At 44.4% G+C, this 19,297-nt stretch overlaps 1 protein-coding gene across 1 annotated transcript; it reads left to right on the top strand.

Moving 5' to 3' along the window:
* The first annotated feature begins 4,868 nt into the window (after positions 1-4,868).
* On the top strand, positions 4,869-13,628 carry LOC144106781 (uncharacterized). The gene is made up of 5 exons (XM_077639715.1): positions 4,869-5,085; positions 5,973-6,117; positions 7,352-7,491; positions 11,085-11,193; positions 13,018-13,628. The coding sequence occupies exons 1-5, from the start codon at positions 5,022-5,024 to the stop codon at positions 13,400-13,402; spliced, it is 843 nt and encodes a 280-aa protein (XP_077495841.1). The 5' UTR covers positions 4,869-5,021; the 3' UTR covers positions 13,403-13,628.
* The last annotated feature ends 5,669 nt before the right edge of the window (positions 13,629-19,297 follow it).

The raw sequence follows: 19,297 nt of genomic DNA on the forward strand, positions 1-19,297 counted from the left end.
TCAATGTAGTTGTAATCAGTGAAAAAAACTGGAAAGCGAGTAACGTTCCGAACAATTTCTCTCAAGGCAAAGTACGCATAAACTGTAGTGGTGTTCATGAATTGAGGCACTCTTAAGTAATTTTGACATCACCTGCATACATATTGCCACGTCATTTTGTATGTAGATAGGTTGTGAGCAATTGCCGCACACTACATGTCACGAGCGCCCTCATTTTAACACTCTGCTAAGGTTACATTGCGGCAGCCCCGAAGTGGCTACGAACAGAGGCAAATATTTTAATGCGTTCGCGTTAGAAGCAACCATGGAACCATGGAAGGTGGAAAGCCAATCAGCCAACGGTAATCAACTTTAGCTGATTTATGCAGTACACCCACAACCTTAGTTCTTTAAGCAAGGAGAAGACTTAATACTTAAGCATTGTCATTGTATAAAGAAAATTAAGCGCATCTTTAATTTTTGCGCAATCTACAACCACAGCCAAGTCTGGGAAGCAGAAAATGCTCCCGTCTTAGCGTTCTCTCAAGACGCAAAACTCAGGGGCACTTATTTGGTTAAAAAAAAGTTCTCAGTACTTTTCGTAAAACCCGTGTTTACTTCAAGTTGCACAAGATTGCGTTTTTTTTAGTTATTTTTATTAAAGATTTTTTGCCATTAAAGATGGAACCGTTATGGGCAAGAAAATATATCAGTATTTCCACTAACGTGCAGTGCATGTGCACATAGAGGATTCAGAAGAGAAAGTAGCTCGACTTTATGACCAGCGCCTAAAGGTGAAGATAAGCTGATAAGTGGGCCTACTTAGTCACTGCAAGGAACCAAAAGTAGTCTGACATAAATACCACGCGTTTCTTGTAGTGCGTCCTCACTATTGATACGTCGTAGAAGCCAGAGGGGAGAGACCAGAAAAATTCTCAAGTTCCTCGCCTTCAACTTTGTATCATATGGTTGAATTGTTTCGAAGCCAATCGTAAATTGGAGGCGTAGCATGATGATATCCAGCTCAGTTGACAAAGCTATATGAGTAACCTTTTACTGCACTTTAACGACTACTCAAGGGGAGCGTCTGCTCAGTCAGGGTATTTTGAGTGCGAAACTCAAAACTCCAAGCATGCGCTTGCCGGATATACCGCCTACAACATTGGACGAGCATGTGGTATCCGGAGTTGTTCTCCTTCCCGTTTACTCTTAGCACATTCCTCGCTGCGCGATTAAAGTGCTTACCCAGAGTGAGACAGACACTGTAATATTTCTTTATTTTCCTTTCTACTCTCCCACTTCCTTCTGGAATGCCCCGCTTCATTGTATTCGGCGGACTGCTAACGCACCCTAGCGGACCAAGCGCCTTGTTTACGAATGTTGCCTTTGGACGATTTGTTTCGTCAGTAAAGGAGATAAAGGCTTCTGAGTACTTACAAGGACACCAGCGGAAAGGCCATCGGAGCTTGTGTTTTCTATGCGTGCGTAAATATTTGGCTCCCCTTTACTCCTAACAGCCTTCTTGCTCTAGTTCTGACCGAAATAATGTCTCAGTCTTCCTTTCCTTCTCCTTAAGAAATGTCTCCACTTTTTCTAGCTTTCTAAAAAAAAAAGATGCTTTAGGGTTGCTGCTTTAGGTTATCTTACGTCCAGACATGATTTGGCGCGCCCCTCCAGACGCATGGTCAAGGACCGCGACCTCTTTATCAGGAGGACGTCGGCCTCAAGAGCTGTAGCCCAACAAGGCATCGTATTGTCCGCACCTGTCTCAGGGTAAGCACCTCCAGAACATTGTCTTGGTCGCGATGCAGCGCTTTCACCTGCCTCTGCTTTCATTCACGAAATAGGAATCAGTTGCGGATCAGTTTGAAGCTGCCACGGCTTTGTGTGAGCTGTAGTTATTTGCTGGTGATACAATTTATGATTTCGAATTTATGGGGGTTTAAAGTCCCAAAGCAACGTAGGCTATGAGGGACATCGTAGTAAAGGGCTCCGGAAATTTCGAACACCTGAGGTTCTTTAACGTCCGCTGACATCGCACAGTACACGGGCCTCTAGAATTTCGCCTCCATCGAAATTCGACAGCCGCGCCCGAGATTGAACCCGCGCCTTTCGGGTCAGCAGCCGAGTGCCATAACCACTGAGCCACCGCGGAGGCAGTTGTTGGTGATACACGGATTAAATTAAGTGCTTACATTCCCTACAGGGCAGGTTGGCTCAGAGCAACGCCACGCACACCTTAGCCAACATAGAAAATAGAGCGTGGAGCCGAGCAATTTGAATTGTTTTAGGTATAAAATGCTTTTAGCGCCTATTCTCGGCAAACTGAATCATTGTTCCGGGCATGAGGCCGAAACTGGAGCCGAATCTTTCCGAAATATTTAAAACTTTTTCTCAGGAACGGACCACAGTGCAACAAAAACTTTCCCATGCGCTAGACCTGAGCGGGATTCAAAATAGAGCTGACACAAATAAAGTGACCTCACTGCCCGATAACTCAAACCCTCGGCCAACATAGCGGGCATCGGGCTGTGTTTTGTAATTGGCGTATGTCACTTGCACACGAAGACAAGAAGGCGCCCAAGGGGCCGAACACGTTTCTAAGGCTGATGAAGAGTGGGAGAGCGCTTTGGTGCTTCAAACAGAGAAAGCAGAAGGGGAAGGTAGGGGTGGGCTGGTGGGGGGGGGGGGACGAAAAAAATGAACGGCTCAACGCAGCGGCACGCAAAGTATCAAAAGCGGTGACGGACACAGCGCAATGCTGTTCAGCTTGAAGGGAAGCTTTTAACGGTGACGACCACTCTAACTGTGAAAGCATCCACTAACACCATCCGAGCTTCCCAGCTGATATAACAGCAGCGGCGAAGGCGATGGAGATTCCAGCAGCCAAAAAACTCTTCATCGTCATCATCGCCTCTCCCACGTCGCTGAAATTAACCCTGTCCTTTGCCAGTTGCACCCACCCTATGCCTGCAAACTTCTTATTCTCATCCGCCCACCTAATTTTCTGCCGCACTCTGCTACGCTTGCCTTCTCTTGGAATCCACTCTGTTACCCTTAAGGACCAGTGGTTATCTTGCCTTCCCATTGCATTCCCCGCCCAAGCCCATTTTTTCCTCTTGATTTCGACTAGGATGTCATTAACCTGCGTTTGTTCTCTCAACCACTCTGCCCGCTTCCGGTCTCTTAACGTTGCACCCATCATTTTTGTTTCCATGGCTCGCTGCGTTGTCCTTAACTTAAGCTGAACTCTTTTCGTTAGCCTCCACGTTTCTGCCCCGTAGGTGAGTACCGGTAAGATGCAGCTGTTGTATACTTTTCTCTACAGGGATACCTACGTTTGGCTAGCACCATCTTTTGAACAGTCTGAAAATTCACTATGCCTTCCCAGCAATGTACTTCATGCTTACACATATTATCGAGGGGAAAAAAGACATCAGTGTTTTTAAAGCCATAAATTCATCAGCATCATCATCGCCCGAAACCACTTTGGGTCTGCTGCAGGATGGTGACCTCTCCCAATGATCTGCCATTGGTGCTTAACTGCGTAGGCTGCGGCCATCCTGTTCCAGAACACTTGCTAATATCTCAGCGGCGGACTCAATGCTACCCGAGTTCTACGTTTTCTTTCCCTAGGAATGGACCATCGCCTATGTGCTCTTCGCATTACGTGTATTCACTTCATGCTGTTGATTTCAACTAGGATATCGTGAAATATAGGATGGTTAAACTCTCAGCGTAGCTGAGTATGCAGAATGCCGCATGGCAGGCAAGGAAGTATGTTTCCTTCTGTACTATCAGCGTCAATTATTCCTGCTAGATAGCACGCCTTTGAAAGTAGCATGCTTTCATATGTGCAGAAGGGCGCCAAATATTTTGTGGACGAAACCTGTTTCTTCCAGCGAGCTCCTTTCTAACTGACTTTTGCTAAAATACATGAAAGTCGACGAAGTTGTGCAACGGAACAAAGTCGAGAAAAGAAAAAGAAGCATAGCGCTACTTCTAATATGCGTTTACGGCGAGTTTGTCTAATACGTCTAATATGTGTTGCCTCTTTTCTTCCCTTCCTCATTTTATCGTTGCGATATTTCACCAACATGTTATACCAACTCGCCGATCAGTCCACGTTGACATGAATGTTGTCCGCACCGAAAGGAATCGGTTTGAAAATCGGAGACATTTCAGAAATAAAGGAGGTCCATAATCAAACAGAAACTCGAACGCGATATGACGCGAAATATTACACGATATATAGAAAAGGCAGAAACTTGAGTTAAAAGCGTGGAGATTCATCTAAAAGGTCGAATTCATGACTGGCCTCTTGTCTATCTCCAACTTACCGTTACAGAATAGAGATCAAGTTCTACAGCCCATAATAGCAATCCGGCTGTTTTACAAACGGTTATCCCGGTGGGATGTTGGACGCGTTTCCTTAAAGCAACGAAAGTGACACTGTTCAGTTCTCTAAACTCTCTCGATCAAAAGCGTTAACGTTCCACTGGATGACGCTGCTGGCGTTTTTATTTCTTTATATACCTAGAGTGGAGTTTTTTTTACAATCAGCACTTTTGACTGAAACAAGCAAGATAGTTGCTAGTTAAAGAAAAAAGTTTGACACGAGGAAAGCATGCTTTCACTACTTAGCTCGTGGGCTTCTACTCAAAACACCGCGCACGGTTATAACATAAAAGCCAGAGGCTTATCGAAATCGTTCGTAACTCGTTTCAAAGACGGGCCACTGACCGGCCTGTTGATGCGTCGTAGAGCCGCTAGGTGCGATAGAATGTTTCGATCAGCTTATCGGTCAGCGGGCTCAGGTGCTGTGCGCAGTAAGATTGTAGTGTGCTGTGAATCACCGACGTCTGAAGGGCGGAGCCGCATAGAGAGAATATGGAACTCCGTCACAAAAATAAAGTTTAACAGACTGCTAGAAACGGCGCGAATAACAACCGCGCACTGGCTGCTGCCCCAAGGGCCAACTCGGTTCAGTAAATTCAACTTATGTAAAAGTTTGATTCGAAGTGGCAGAAACAGAATTCAGCATGCTGTCCACAACTGCTGCTTTCCTCATTATAGTGCCAATGGTTATCGGAGATAACCACACAGGTAAGCTTTTTATATTCTTATCGTTAGTGATGATTATATTTTTCTATTTGCTCTGCCCTTATAATAATATCAATAATAATAATAATAATTATTATTACACTGGTTTCCTTCCCGACTCGCAAACCAGGAGAATCTCTGCCGTCGTGTCAATTATGCGGACGCCTTGGTTCTATTTTTAACTGCAGAGATACTCCTTAAAACAATAAAGAATGGCTGGTCCAAAAAATGCATAATATGGAGTGCTGATATCAGTGTTCAACGAATTGCAAGGCATATGTAGCTTATGACGTGAAATTGGTAAGGGCATCAACTTAACTTCATAAATATCTTATTCTTTGGAAACACTTGATGAACATTTCTCTACTCGACGTAAACACTACTGAATAAAAACTTTACATGCAGTTCAGCCATATCACCCTATTTAACAACGTTGGCGCTTTAGTATTATCTATTATAGCTGGTAGATGCTGCTGGAAATGCTTTTTGCTTTAAGCGTGAAAGCAACAAGCCTTCAGGAGTGGGAACAACTATTCATTTAGAACACGTATCAGCTCAGATCACCAACTGGGGTTGCACATACCGTTGTAAAAAATGCGGTAATCGTCTCAGAAAGTGCCCTACCGTACAATGTTTTTATCGCTCAGAGACGTGTCGCTCAGAGACGTGCTTAGTGCATCTGCTTCACATGTATTTTGAAAACGTTGAATACATTTGTGTGAGCCTGAAGGTATACTGAATTTTGAAAGCCTGAAATAAATTTATTGCCTTTTGCTTTTTTAATGCAGCCGTGACCATTCAGTTTCACTTCGAAACTGTGAAATAGGTACTTGTAGTGAACATGAAATTTCGTTACCTTCCTTACGCTGCCTATTTTTTTTATTCCTAAGCCACTAACCAGAGCGCTCTTGGTTGTGATGTGGATCGCGCATCCTGGTGCTACTGGGAGGTCGCCTACTTGTTCGGCACCGAACACCTCTTGCTCAGCTCCGAACCAGGCGCTGACAAGAAGTACCTAACCGAGCTTTGCAACAGGTTAGTATGCGTCTGTGAAGGGGAACCTTAGTTACACCCACTTTAGGAGCCGAAAGGGTACAGAAGCATCTAGATGACACAGTATACTTCGCAGCTATGATTTGGAAAGAAGTCTAACTTTTGGATTACAAAGGAAATGTCGTCAGTTTGAGCGACAGCGTACACCACTGGCATCATGTACAATGTTAAGATTTGGTGTGCAGAGGAATCGGCCCTTTTTTTCGCACTTTTGCTGCTGCGAAAGCTGAGCACTAACTTGGCAGATGCATGTGCAATAAGGAAAGAGACTGATTGATATGCGCCCTAGAAACTGTTCTGTGCACCATACCTGACATGCGTTGACATCACTAGCTAATCTCGTATGATTCCAAGGGAGGGGGTGGGGGTTGTATATTTGGCGTTTATTTGGTTACGCCGCCAAACTATACAATGTGAGTCCTGATGGTTTATTGGCCCTAGGTGGTTTATAAGCAAGCGAAGGACGATTGTAGGCTTTATCCAGATATATAAATATGCATTGTGTGCAGTTAACCGCCTCCCCGTCAGCGGCAAATTAGACTGCCGTGGTTTTCAGATTAGTTTCTCCTCAGAAACTATTGTTACATCCCAACGTTTGCAAATTTGACCACTGATATTACGGAATTTGTGCTGCCTTTTAAAACACAGTCAGATTATCTTGATGCAGGCTGTTGGAGCTACTTGCTTGAGGGCGTTAGTGAGATAAAAGTTGAAGTGAGCATTCATAATCTGCAGTGCCTTTAAATATAATGCGACTATGTAAACGCCAAAGAATGTGAGGTAAACTGTTGATTTAATTAACAAGTCAAACAAGCTTCCAACATAAACACTATAGTAACCTCGTGACGCAGAAATGTACCAGTGAATATTGCTCAAAAAATGTGGTTGCAATAGAGAGCCACATGAAAAAACAATGATCAGGAGAGCTCTGTATCAGTGGATGCTACACGGAGAACTACAGGGATTGATTTACATCAGGAAATCAGAACGCAAAACAGTCTTTTCCGGAGAAGAAGTTCCGTGAGGATGGCGTGTGCTTAAACGTGTTTCTAAATTCTAATCTCTAGAGCGGCCTTTCACTCCTTGCTGACTTGTTCAGAAAAGCGAAAGCTTCTTATATATGCCACCTCTAATGCTGCATGCCAGCGTTGTTGCGCGTCGGCAATGGACAGCAGCTTTTATCAAATCTGCTTGATTTTACTTTTCCTGCGTACAGAACCATTCTCTTTCCGACTCAAGACTCCTGTAAGTCTGAATACGCGCAGTGTCCGGAGAATGAGAAGCAACGTTTCGAGAGCATGGAAAGAGGCTACTCAACGCTTCAAAAGGCTGTCACAAATGAAAACGTGTGTTCTGGTAAGAAAAACTGTTTCTCTACGTTACGTTGTTCTTTATCACACTGTGGTACAAACTTCCCCCAGAATTTCCTTTTCTAGCGTATCCCAGCAGGGCTAGAACGTGGCAGCCACCGCAAGAACTGGTTATGAGATCTCACTCAAATGACCCATGCCACGGAGAGAGCAGTTTCCCTGGCCTTAACTCGGGCATTTCATTTTGCCTCCAGCTTGAGAAGGGACGAGGCCTGAACTGGTCTGTGAAGGCTTCGCGTCGCACACATTAAATGCACCCTCTAAAAAAATAAGACTAAAGGAGCAGCCTTCAACTTTCTCTCCCTTCCTCTCGTTCTCAAAATACACAGGTGACAATTTTCACAGGCTTCGCGTAAGCCTCAGTATGCGTCTGAAAGGAAAGCGCTTCAAAGACAGTTAATTGGAGGGATATGGGAGAGGCACATATTGATGTTGAAGTTGTTGCAGCTGCTAGTGGAATTGGCCTTGCGGATTCTGCCGGCAATTGATCCACCATAGCGACACCTAAGTGCAGAATATGGTCCACAAAGCAGGCACATATACCTGACATCTGAATGAAGTGCATGGCTCTAAGCACAAACATCCATAAGAGTAAATAGTGAACTCCTGCTGTCACCATGTGGAGGAACTTTAAAAGAAGGCGTGAAGCCTCCTTTCTACAGAACTGATTTTCGCGTGGATCAACAATGTCCTGAAGGGAACTGTGAGGAACTCCTCACAGTTTCTGCCATTTCATTACCCTGTGTAGTCCACCCAACAATCCATGTGTGACCATAGGACTAAAAAGATCTGAGCCCACATTGCTTCATCGAATTCGCTCGGGCGCTGCTCATACCCCTGCGTGGATGTATAAGACGGGTCTGGCATTGTCTCCGCTGCTGTATTCCACATGTGACGTGTGCTGTAATATAGAACATTACCTTATGTGCAGGCCAGTGTACAACGCGGAAATGTGTGTGTGTTGCTCGCTTCCCTAGAGAATACAGGAGTCCATCCTTGCTGCAATCCCATGTCGGCTTCACACACGTTGAAAAGTTGTTTCCAAGATAACGCTCAATATAGATCTCGCTCGCTCTAAAAACTTTATGGGAGGCTTCCTTCAAGTTAGCGGGTGCCGTCGTCACTTTCTGTGGTCGTAATATGCCTTCGTATGGCGGCTGCACATGGCTGTCCATTGTTTGCCCAGAGCAGGGCGAGCGGTGTGGGAGTCTGTTCCGGTTAAAGCAACCTATATTTAAAGAGTAATTTAAATGATGTAAAAAAAATGCGGGAGATATTCATCCACTCAAGCTCGTTGTCTCAACGTAGAAGGTAATCCTTTCTGTATAGTTATCGCCGCAGTCGAATCCAACACTTGGCGATTATTTTTTTTCTCATCTCTAACATTACTCGTCCGCCTCCACTGCGCCATGTCATTGCGCGCTAGAAGCTAACCTTAAATCAGATGCGAAACTGCATGAGGCGCTTGAGATAAACATTTCACAGAAAGAACCAGGGGCCGCCAGCATAGACTATGCCAATTTTCTAGGCGCTGGCTTGGAGCCTAAATCTATCTTGCAGTCCGTAATGCTTTTTTCTTAATTTGCCGTATTTAAGGGAGCGGTGCCAAACTTGCACGGCCACTAGCCATCTACCAAAATTTTCCGGCAATCGAGTTTTACCCTCCCCCTGACCCGCCCTCTTTGGGATAGGAAAACAAGGTTTAGGAAAACAAGAGAGAAATGTATGTACTTTTTGATTATATGCGTTGAGAATAGCAATTATTAATGGCACAACTGCAATGAGAAAAAAGAGATTGCATAGAACAATACGGCTGTTTGGCTTGCCTGCTAGCAAGCACTGCTTTGGGAAAACTACGGCTCGAAAAATAGGACTGCATTTGCACCGTTAAATGACATGTTAATATCAGTAAACGAGGAGAGGTTTCTCGCTCCAGTTCATAGTTATACAAAACGCGTTTTGCTATCCTAAGCGGGAGAACCATGGCGAACGCTCAAACATTGTAATAAAGGGCCTGTTGCAGCGAAAGCATGAGACTCTTACCTTAAATTAAAAAAAGAGCGTACTTATAGCTTTATGCTCATTTATGCCTTCTTTTTCTATTCAAAAATGGCTTATTTGTTACCTGCATTACCTTCTCAGAAACTACAACGTGGTTGCTACATCCTGAAAAGGTAAAGAATTGAAAGCTATAGCGTATTGAAGGCGCTTGCAAAGAATCTTTATGTACTCCCACGAACGTGTATCTTCAGCTTCCGACAAGTAAAGTTCTTGGTTATTTTACCAAGAAGAATCCAAGCTTCCTTTTCGTACTTATCGAACTTTATGTTCTGTTTTAAGGGATTTGCGGCTAAGCAAACTCATGTCCTATTCGAGCGTTGAGCTTGCCCGTGTATGGAACGTATATCAGGTGCTTTCGGCCGCTTGAAAAGGAAATAAAATTAAGGCTTAGAAAGCCAAAACAGAAGGCGTGTTTTCTGCCTAGAGTGCTCAGTATGACTTAAGTTGGAAATGTGAAATGCATGGACATTTCAGTCTCCCTACCACAGCGAAGCTAGGATCACAACCTGATACGTGGACAACAAGGCAGAAGTGCTTGTTTGTAGTGGTGACATGAAAAAAAATGTCCTCATGTTTATAAATAGGAAAATTCGCCACATCGTAGGGCATCTGTAACACGGCAATTATATAAAGTTGCTTGAGGAGAATCGGATGATAAAGAAACCGGGCACGCAAGAAAGTCTATGCGGGCAAAATAGCTAGAAGAAATGCGGTGGCAGACAAGAAAAAGCCACAAACGCTAGGGCTGGCCTGTGAGACGCAGTCCAAAAGTTTCAATTATGAATTTCATTTCGCCATGCCCGATATCAGGAAAAGTACAAAGTTTCGGTATTGTTATTTTGATTGGAAAAAATGTATAGCTGACAGCCATGCACATTCATTTCCCAACATTCCCAGTAGGCAGAGCTTTCTGCATGGAAATTCCTCATGCCTTTCCCTAGGGCGTCCCTCATAGCCTCAGTCGCTTTCAGACGTTAAACGCTCATAAACCAGAAACATTTTTCACTTTGTCCTAATTACCCCGCCTTCCATTTCTAATGTCTGAAGGCAAGGAGTGATCTAACTATCTGCCCATACCGGGAAATACTTGGACAGTGTGAACAACTCTGCCCCTTAATACTTCACAGCTTTGAAGTGCATGTTGTACTATCACAACTCTGTTATACACACCAGCAGCACACCTGTCCTCCTGGGAATCTTTCCGAAGTGCGATGGGTCCTGCTATCAAGTATCAATTAGCGCATTTTTCATGGAGCAGTGTGGATTGCCTACTACTAAGTTATTAAGTGACTTGATTATTACGCGGGCACGCATATATGCATTTAGACTTTAATTCAGGAAAGTGAATGCGCATATCGATAGTCAGATCGATTGCGCATGTCAGTATTGAGGCCTGTTTAATGCCACTAAGAGCTAGGTCAACAAGAAGGGCGCGGAATGTGGGGAAGTGCACTCCGTGGCTGTTGAATTAACCCTGATTAAGATTTGCTACGCTATGTTTGTTTTTTCTTTACCCAGCCATATCCCACCTGAATAAATGTGTCAACAAGAAAGAAATGAAGAATTGTCAAATTCACTACCATCCAGAAGCAGCAATGGGCGACGATTTGAGGAGATCGAACTACGAGTATGTATATATCTGCGATACAATTTTTGGTTCAACTTTTGATTTTTTTTTTGGCTCGGTGTAGTGAGCCATGACTGCGTCATGCTGGACTGCGTCATTGCTCGGCATCGTTCAGCCTCCGTTTGAATAATGTTTCCTTGGCGCATCTGTGGCTCAACCATAGATACATAAATACGAACACGAACATAAGGTGCCAGTGCGGTGTCGTACAAGCAAAACAGTTGTTGTGGTCGAAATATTGCCGCAGTTTTTGTAATCGCGCATGATGTTCCGAGTATCATTTGGTTATGCCCTAAGTTGAAGGCGGTAATGTCATTTTGCAAATTAGACAGTGTGGACTGCGTGTGCATGTGAGGTTGCCAACATTTATCCAGACGTAGCTGTTGCGTAAGTTATACACATTGCCGGGAATGTGCAAAACAAGCGTGTTCAAGGTTGTCAATACTTCGTTTCAGAATATACTTAAAATACATATACAAACAGACTTGTGACGATTGTAAAATAGATGCCTGTTAGCGGCGATTTTCACTGTGGGTTATATGCTCGGCGTGCGTTCAGTGAAATTTATCTTTAGTTGGTCTGAACACTTCAGATAACGTGAGTAGACCAGCGCTATTTTTGGGCCCGTGGGTATTTATAGCGCTTCTTGAAATATTACATTGTTTTCTGTCACTGAAATTGGAAACCCAATGAAATGTGACCAAAATCTCCAGACTTAATACTGAGGTACTAGCGAATAAAAGTTCTAAGGGACGGAGAGAAGGGAGGAAAAAATTTCATTTCGCGTCGAGCGGCTAAGCCTTGATCTACAAGTGGTTCGCAGCCCCCATTTCAGAGTCACTGCTCTAATGAACCAGGAGCCTGACAGAAGGTAGTGTTCAGAAAGCGTTACTAAGCAAAAGGTAGTCGTAGGGCCTTCGCATAAAATTATCTCGGCTGCATATGTAGCTCGCTTGAAGAGACACTCGCTTGCGTTTCATGTGCGGAATTCTTGATAACAACTAATATTAATAATAATAATAATTAGTTTTGGGGAAAGTAAATGGCGCAGTATCTGTCTCATATATCGTTGGACACCTGAACAGCGCCGTAAGAGAAGGGATGAAGGTGGGAGTGAAATAAGAAAGGAAGAAAGAGGTGCCGTAGTGGAGGGCTCCGGAATAATTTCGGCTACCTGGGGATCTTTAACAACTAAGATTGTTTTTTCCCTAGGTCTGTATTGGCTCGCTACTCTTTTTATGCCCTAATCGTTAATTCAGGGCTTTGCCTCTTACTGCTTCTGAGCACAAAGAAACTGATCGCCATAGCCACTATTAAGTTGGAGACAGACATATTGGGCACGCAGACCACTTTTCACTCCTAGGAGACTACGAGGAGAAAGATACGAATTCTTGTCCGACCTGCGCCGTTTTACTGCCGTCTGCATGCTTGAAGTAAGGGGCTGGAAACAGTTCGACACTGTTTCAGGGCAGGTATTCGCGAGAATTAATTAATGCAGACAAACAAAAGACCAGGCGTAAAGAGCTATTTTCTCGATTTTGTAATTTCAGCTATTCGCCAGTGGCAAAAAAAATATCCGACACTTTTTACTTCAGATGAACTATTTCTTCAGCTTTTAGGGAAAAAAGTAACAAGAGAGGCACTACCACGGAATGTTGACTTATCTCTACTGCCCCTTACTGCACTGTGCCTTGAAAAACAAGTCTCACGCATGCTTTGTGGGATGACTTCCTTGCAATAACCACACCTGCTTTTTGTGCCTGATGTAGGGCCGGCGCAGTTTAAGGTTGCTTAAAATGAAAACTGAATCCCATCATTCGGCAGGTGGTCCCTTAACCTCAGCAACTGCATGGAACATGCGCTCAAGAAATGCGCAAAGGACAGCCTCAACGTTCCCCGTATGAGGCACCTGCGCAGGATCATCCAGGCAGTGATGGACCTCGTTTGGTATGACGGGTACGTGGGCTCCGTTACCCAAATTCCTACGGAAGAAGCCGCAAACTCCACAGAACCAACCCCTGTGGGAACAGGGCCGTCGTGTGAATCGACGGAAGAGATGACAGAGTCCTCAACGAAGGCACCCTTGCCAACGTCAACGGAAGGGACGCGCGTTTCGACGCTCCCGCCGTACAGCTTAGCCACATTACCAGCGGCTTCAGGATTATTGAAGGTTGTTGTAGTTGCACTGATCCTATCACGCATGCAATGAGTCCAATCTTATGATTGTTTCTTGTGTTATAAAATTTTCCGTCAAGCATTCTGTACCGCAATGTACCGCATTGGCCAGCTTGTAAAAATGAAGTTCTCCAAAGAAATAAAATTTTGTCTCTGTTTTTGTATACAATAGAGGCGGTTATGTCAAAAGGCAACGTTATGAAATCAACCGGAAGTGAGCTGTTGACATTCATGCATATGCATTGCGATTGCGATAAGGTGACTGGGGTGTTGAAGTGCATAAAGCATAAACTGTGTTGCTGTCAATATATATATATATATTAGAAGACAAGGCAAATGAAACGAGGGGCTCGTTTGACGCACATATGGAGGAAGCCAACAGTCACCGAAGCAAAGGTGCACAGGGGAATGTTTTTATTTTATTTTTAATTTGTAGTGCCAATCTTTGTAGAATAATACTCCGATTAATCTGTCCCTTAAATAAAACTACTTATAAAGCAGGAGAAAAAACAACCATGCCACCGGTGGGATCCCAACCCACGACCTCCGAATATCGCGTCCGGTGCTCTACCAACTGAGCTACGGCGACGGCTGTCCAATCTGCTGCTCTCGTGGGTATTTATGTTTTGCGTGTAAGCGAACGTTGAGAGTGTTCACCAGCGCCACCCTCGTCCATAGCGCTGTACGTAGCACGTCACTCTCGTCACATGACGCGGTCAGCATACCAGAATTCTGTTATTCTGATGAAGGTCGTTCCACGGCCGAAACGTCAAACACATTGTTTCAAACGTTGGTCTCTGTTTAGTCACTACTACTGACCGTGCCAAGAAGTCTTTTTCCCAGGGCTTGGTCATTGTTCCAAGTGATAAATATGCCCAGTACGACATGACAGGTATGAAGGCACCGGAGAGTATGCATAGCCTGCGTTATTTCAGGTGTGGTATAATGTCGAGATAACGTTGCACGGCAAAGAAACAAGCGAACTTATTTCAAGTCACTCGCACATTGCATGCCACATCTGAGTTTGAGAAATAGAAATAAAAAAAGATCCTAGGTGTTTATTGCGTTTTTTTCTGTCAATCTTTGCGCACAACTGACAACATCATAAAAATGAGAAGACCATGGGAAAGACGCAGACGTTTTTTTCTTCTGTGTCTTTCTTGCCAGGCGGCAGGGACGTCAAGCTGTAACGACTGCACACAGCGTCAAAAACGATCATGCGGATTTGGAAAGCACTGACTGGCACAGTAACGGACACAAGACTCACTACGAGAGGAAATACCATCTAGCCCCAGTAATGGCTCTTCTGTCAAAAGTGATTTACACTGAGATATATGGGAAATGAAGTAAATGAATCGCTGTTTCCTAAGAGCTACGATTTCCTATCAAGATTGTACCTATGAAGCCTGAAGACGTGTGTACGGTCGAAATGCACTGGCGGGGGATCTAAGAGGTGTTACGTTGAGCACTTAAAGTATTCTTACTGCGCATGCGCGTAGATAAGTTCTGAAGATTTTCGCAATGTCATAATTGCCCCGCCTTCTCTTTCTATGTCTGAAAGCAAGCGGTGATCTAGAGAGCTTCTCCCGTGCAAGCGTAGAGAAAATACGCGACCGCCGTTATTGTATGAGGAACCGTGGAGACCGGAGTAGATAGGTAAGGGGAACACATTTGCACAGAACAAACACTGGACTTCCAGGGATTGTTTAGGGAAGCGGGGGTTGTCCCAAGTGAATGTGGTTCCGTTTCTAGTCCGTGATTTTTGCTGTTGCTGTGCCTTATACCAAATCCAGCGGACTAGTCATCAGCTCTAACTAGCGGGAAGAGCTGATCAGTTAAGAAGGACGGTTAAATTTCGCCCTATTGTAAAGTGTTGAGTGGTCTCCAGATAATTCTGCCCTGCACCAGCGCCTGAAGGCCAGCATATAGTATATGTATAAATAGAGCACGGTTTACGCAGCAGCACCAATGTGATGCCTGACGCACATATGTGATTGCGCCTACGCAAGCCTCATTTGTTACACGTGGCTACATTGAGTGAGCCATTGCGTCCTTCGCCGTTGCACTCCAACAGTATCATGGTGCATAACCCCTAAAAACATTTTTAGATAGTTTATAGACTTTTGTGAATAACTTTTATACGCTTTCTATAAAGAATCTTAGACTAAAATGTAGACAACAGAAATCTCATCAAGTCTATACACAATCAATAGATTTGTAGGCATACACTTTTATTAGACTTTTGTGAATAGACAGTACATAGACTAAGCGTAGACGAAAGGGACTATCTATAGGAAGGCAAGATAATCTATAATAGGTCTATAGAACGTCTATACACCATTTTTTTATTGGCAAGTGTCCAAATATTCTTAGTGTACCCAGCCTTCACCTCCGTATTTACCATAAGGCAATCTTCACAAGCTACCGAATGACCCCTGGCATACAGGAGGAACATAGAAAGGAAGCAATGAAGTTGTTCAGTGTTGGCGAAAAGCTATGCCACAATGATCCTTCGCGCACAAAGGAAATGCTGTTGTAATTTTGTTTCTAGCACACTATTAACACTATAGATTCCGTGTTCAGGTTCAGCGCCAGCCTTAGGACTGAGCAGTCGCTTTCATACCCGCATCTGCTAGCGGCTCCGTTTCCTTTATAGATGACTGCCTGACTGCGAATGAGAAGCCTCGCTAGACACGAGTTTGCTGAGCCGCGAAATTTAGTACTTAAGGCCAGGTTTTGTCAGAGAAGCGCGGGGACTTATCGGCTTGATGAGCTGTTGGCTAAAGCTCGAAGTGATTCTACTTATCAACATTTACGCGCAGTTAATGTGTTCAGCAACATCGCTATTGGCCCGTCGCGATGGCTAAGTGGTTATGGTGCTCGGTGGCTGACCCGAAAGACGCGGGTTCGATCCCAGCCGCGACGGTCGAATTTCGATAGAGGCGTAATTCTAGCGGCCCGTGTGCTGTGCGACATCTGTGCATTTTAAAGAACCCCAAAGTGAAATAAATTTCCCGAGTCTTTCACTACGGCGTCTCTCATAGACTAAGTCGCTTTGGAGCGTTAAACAGCCACAATCCACAAAAAACAACAACATCATAGTTGCGCTACCCTACAAACCATTCTTGAAACGCAAAGCGCAGGAAACGCACACCGGATCCCGCATTGTACAAGACAATCGTCATCAGTAAAAACATTTAAAGAAACGTTTCTCATTGAGAAAGAGCAATCTGGTTTCACCCGCGTTGGAAATGACCCTCTGCTGATGTTATGCAAAAAGAATTCACTTCATCAAACAGAAAAATTAAATGCTTACCGATGCTCCACAGTACTGCACCGCAGCTATTGAAGCTAAAAGAAGTAGGCTCAATAATTTTTAAAAATGCAGAAGTCCAAGCCCCGCACCATCCCTTATGGGGTCCGAAGTTTCAAATACGTTGTTCTTAACCCTTGTCCTTTGCTTTATTAACTGGGGACTAAAGACGGCGGAAGGCAGCAAGCTACCTCTGTCGAAACCGAGCACTCCAGCACAGTCTCAAGGAAGTGAGCGCAGTCTGAAGTAACTGAACATCAATAATTAGCAAAAATATTAGCAAAAAATTATCAAAACAATTAGCGCCCGATTGAAGATATCGTCATGCGAACGTGGACATTACCGCCGGTTTCGCTGCGACCTACACAGAGCCTTACGAAGTAAGATAAAAGCCCGGTCCGCGTCTTAAGGTACACCAGAACCTCGTTATAACGAAACGATTTTTAACGAAATATTCGATGTAACAAAAGAATCACGATCCCCCTTGCAAGCTCGGTCAACACGTGCTATAACGAAGCTACGGCTATAAAGAAGTAATCGCCGGGTCCTTTCAACTTTGTTATAACGAGGTTGAAATTTACCTTTACCTCCTGCTGCACTTGAACACAGGGAGAAAAGAGCGTACGTTCTACACAACGAAAATGAAAACAAGGGCCAAGGAATGCGCCCGGAAATCATATCTAACATCGATCATACAGTCTGCGATAGCGATAACAGTTATCTCGCAAGCGTTTTTCTTCTAGCAGAAAGGCATTGCAGGCGCTGCAGATATCGTCGTTACCGAATGCGAAGTATTACGACGCGGGGTTCTACCCGCAAAGAGGCCGCTAGTGCCGCCGTAGCTAGCAGCTTTAATGGAGGTGAGACAATGGTTGCATTACGTAGCTAAATGCGCTTTAAACAGCTACGATAAACGTGTAGTCCTTGTCACAAGTATACAGCCCAAGGGGTCCGCTTCTGAGCTCAGCAGTGCGGCTACTCTTCCATGCTCAGGGACTTTAATCTCATGAAGGCGCGAAAACTTAAGACCTCAACGTCCCCATGCTTAGGACTGTCAAATATGCTTGATAACCCCGCTACACGGCGTGGAAGCAAACCCATTGGGTTGTATGTTCTTTTTTTTTTACAAAGACTGCACGTGTAGAAAGTGTTCAAAAGAGAGCATTAGGAATTACTTAAAGCAAAAAATGAGCATTACGTGAAAAGCAATTTCTCACGTACATTAGCTACTTTATAAGTTATATTATTAATTACAATTGGTATGTAATTTGATGTATGAAATTGATTACCTAAAGCAATAAACAAACATTTTATGCAAAGCAGTAAGCACGAGTACTTATTTTCCAAACTCATGGGCGGTCGAACATCTAGATATCCTCCGTGTGGCGATCTCCTTTGACGCCGTGTTCTTTCGCTAGGCTGCCTACAAAATCCACTTAATTGTGCATGAAAGTCTGAGGATGACGTCTGATATTTTCTCTTGGCCACCGCGTCACTTATTGGCCAGTTGCGATCACGTGGTCAAGCGCCAGCATGGGTGGTCCAATCGCTCGAGTACCTGGCTCGATGCAGCGCTTCCGCGGCGGCTGACCGGCGTGTTTGATGAAGTATAGTTTTTCTGGTATCGCTCTGTGTGCCTAACACGCACACAGTATGGGACCTCTGGGGCGCCGATGATACAGGCTTCTTGAGGCTTTGTGTGCAGCGAGAGGAGAAAATCCGGCGAAGCGTTATTAGCGATCAATTGTTAAGTACTGTTGTTAGCGTTAATGCGCTGAAGTCAGACAGCAAACGAAGGGACGGTGTGGGTGAATCGAATTCGGTGCGACATATTTGTCCTGACAACGAAAGACTGACTCTGCGAGATAGGTGTCGTACGAAATTGTCGCTCGGAACTGAAGAAAGTACTTTGGCGCACCCTGGATTCTATCTATTCGAAGCCATTATCGGGTATCCGAGAAAACTGCATTGTTTTCTTTGCGTTCTTTTCTGAAGATGCTATGTTATCCAGAGACGGTTGTTTTTCGATCTTTCGTCCTCGGCTGTTCATTGACATTGCTTCCCGAGGCTTGTAACTAAATCTACACATTTGTAATAGCTGCTGCTCGTGTGGATCTTGGCCAATGAATCAGTATGCTTGCACAGTGGCAATGTATTCTAGGATTCTAGGAATGTATTCTAGGCAATGTATTCTAGTCCTTTTTTTGCGGATATGCACACGAGCTACAAACATTGGCACATTTTGAAGATATATGCTTCGGTCGCTGGCCTCGTTGTATCATGTTGGCAGGATTCTTCGCTGGCGGAAAATTCGTATAAGTTAGAGCTGGCAGAAAATAAACTGAGGTGAACGCAGGTCCTATCATTTTCGCTTCTGCGCCACCTAGAAACGAACGAAATCTGACGCTTCTATGTAGAACTCGTGCTTACCTACCATTGCTGTGATACAGCTTTGCAGCAGCATGAACACGTAGGCAAGCAAGTTACTGGAAATGAAATGACGCAGCATCTGTCTCACATATCTCGGTGGACAGCCGAGCCTCGCCGTAAGGGAAGGAATAAAGGATAGAGTGAAAGCAGAAAGGAAGAGGTGCAGCAGTGGAGGTCTCCGGAATA

Source organism: Amblyomma americanum, chromosome 10 (assembly GCF_052857255.1).
Source record: "Amblyomma americanum isolate KBUSLIRL-KWMA chromosome 10, ASM5285725v1, whole genome shotgun sequence".
In the NCBI taxonomy this organism is placed as follows: Eukaryota; Metazoa; Arthropoda; class Arachnida; order Ixodida; family Ixodidae; genus Amblyomma; species Amblyomma americanum.

What these genes read in the sequence shown, in the direction of transcription:
- LOC144106781 (XM_077639715.1), top strand. Translation starts at nt 5,022, where the DNA reads ATGCTGTCCACAACTGCTGCTTTCCTCATTATAGTGCCAATGGTTATC. An exon ending in CTAACCGAGCTTTGCAACAG is followed by an intron (nt 6,118 to 7,351) that starts GTTAGTATGCGT and finishes TCCTGCGTACAG; the next exon opens with AACCATTCTCTTTCCGACTC. An exon ending in TTGAGGAGATCGAACTACGA is followed by an intron (nt 11,194 to 13,017) that starts GTATGTATATAT and finishes ATCATTCGGCAG; the next exon opens with GTGGTCCCTTAACCTCAGCA.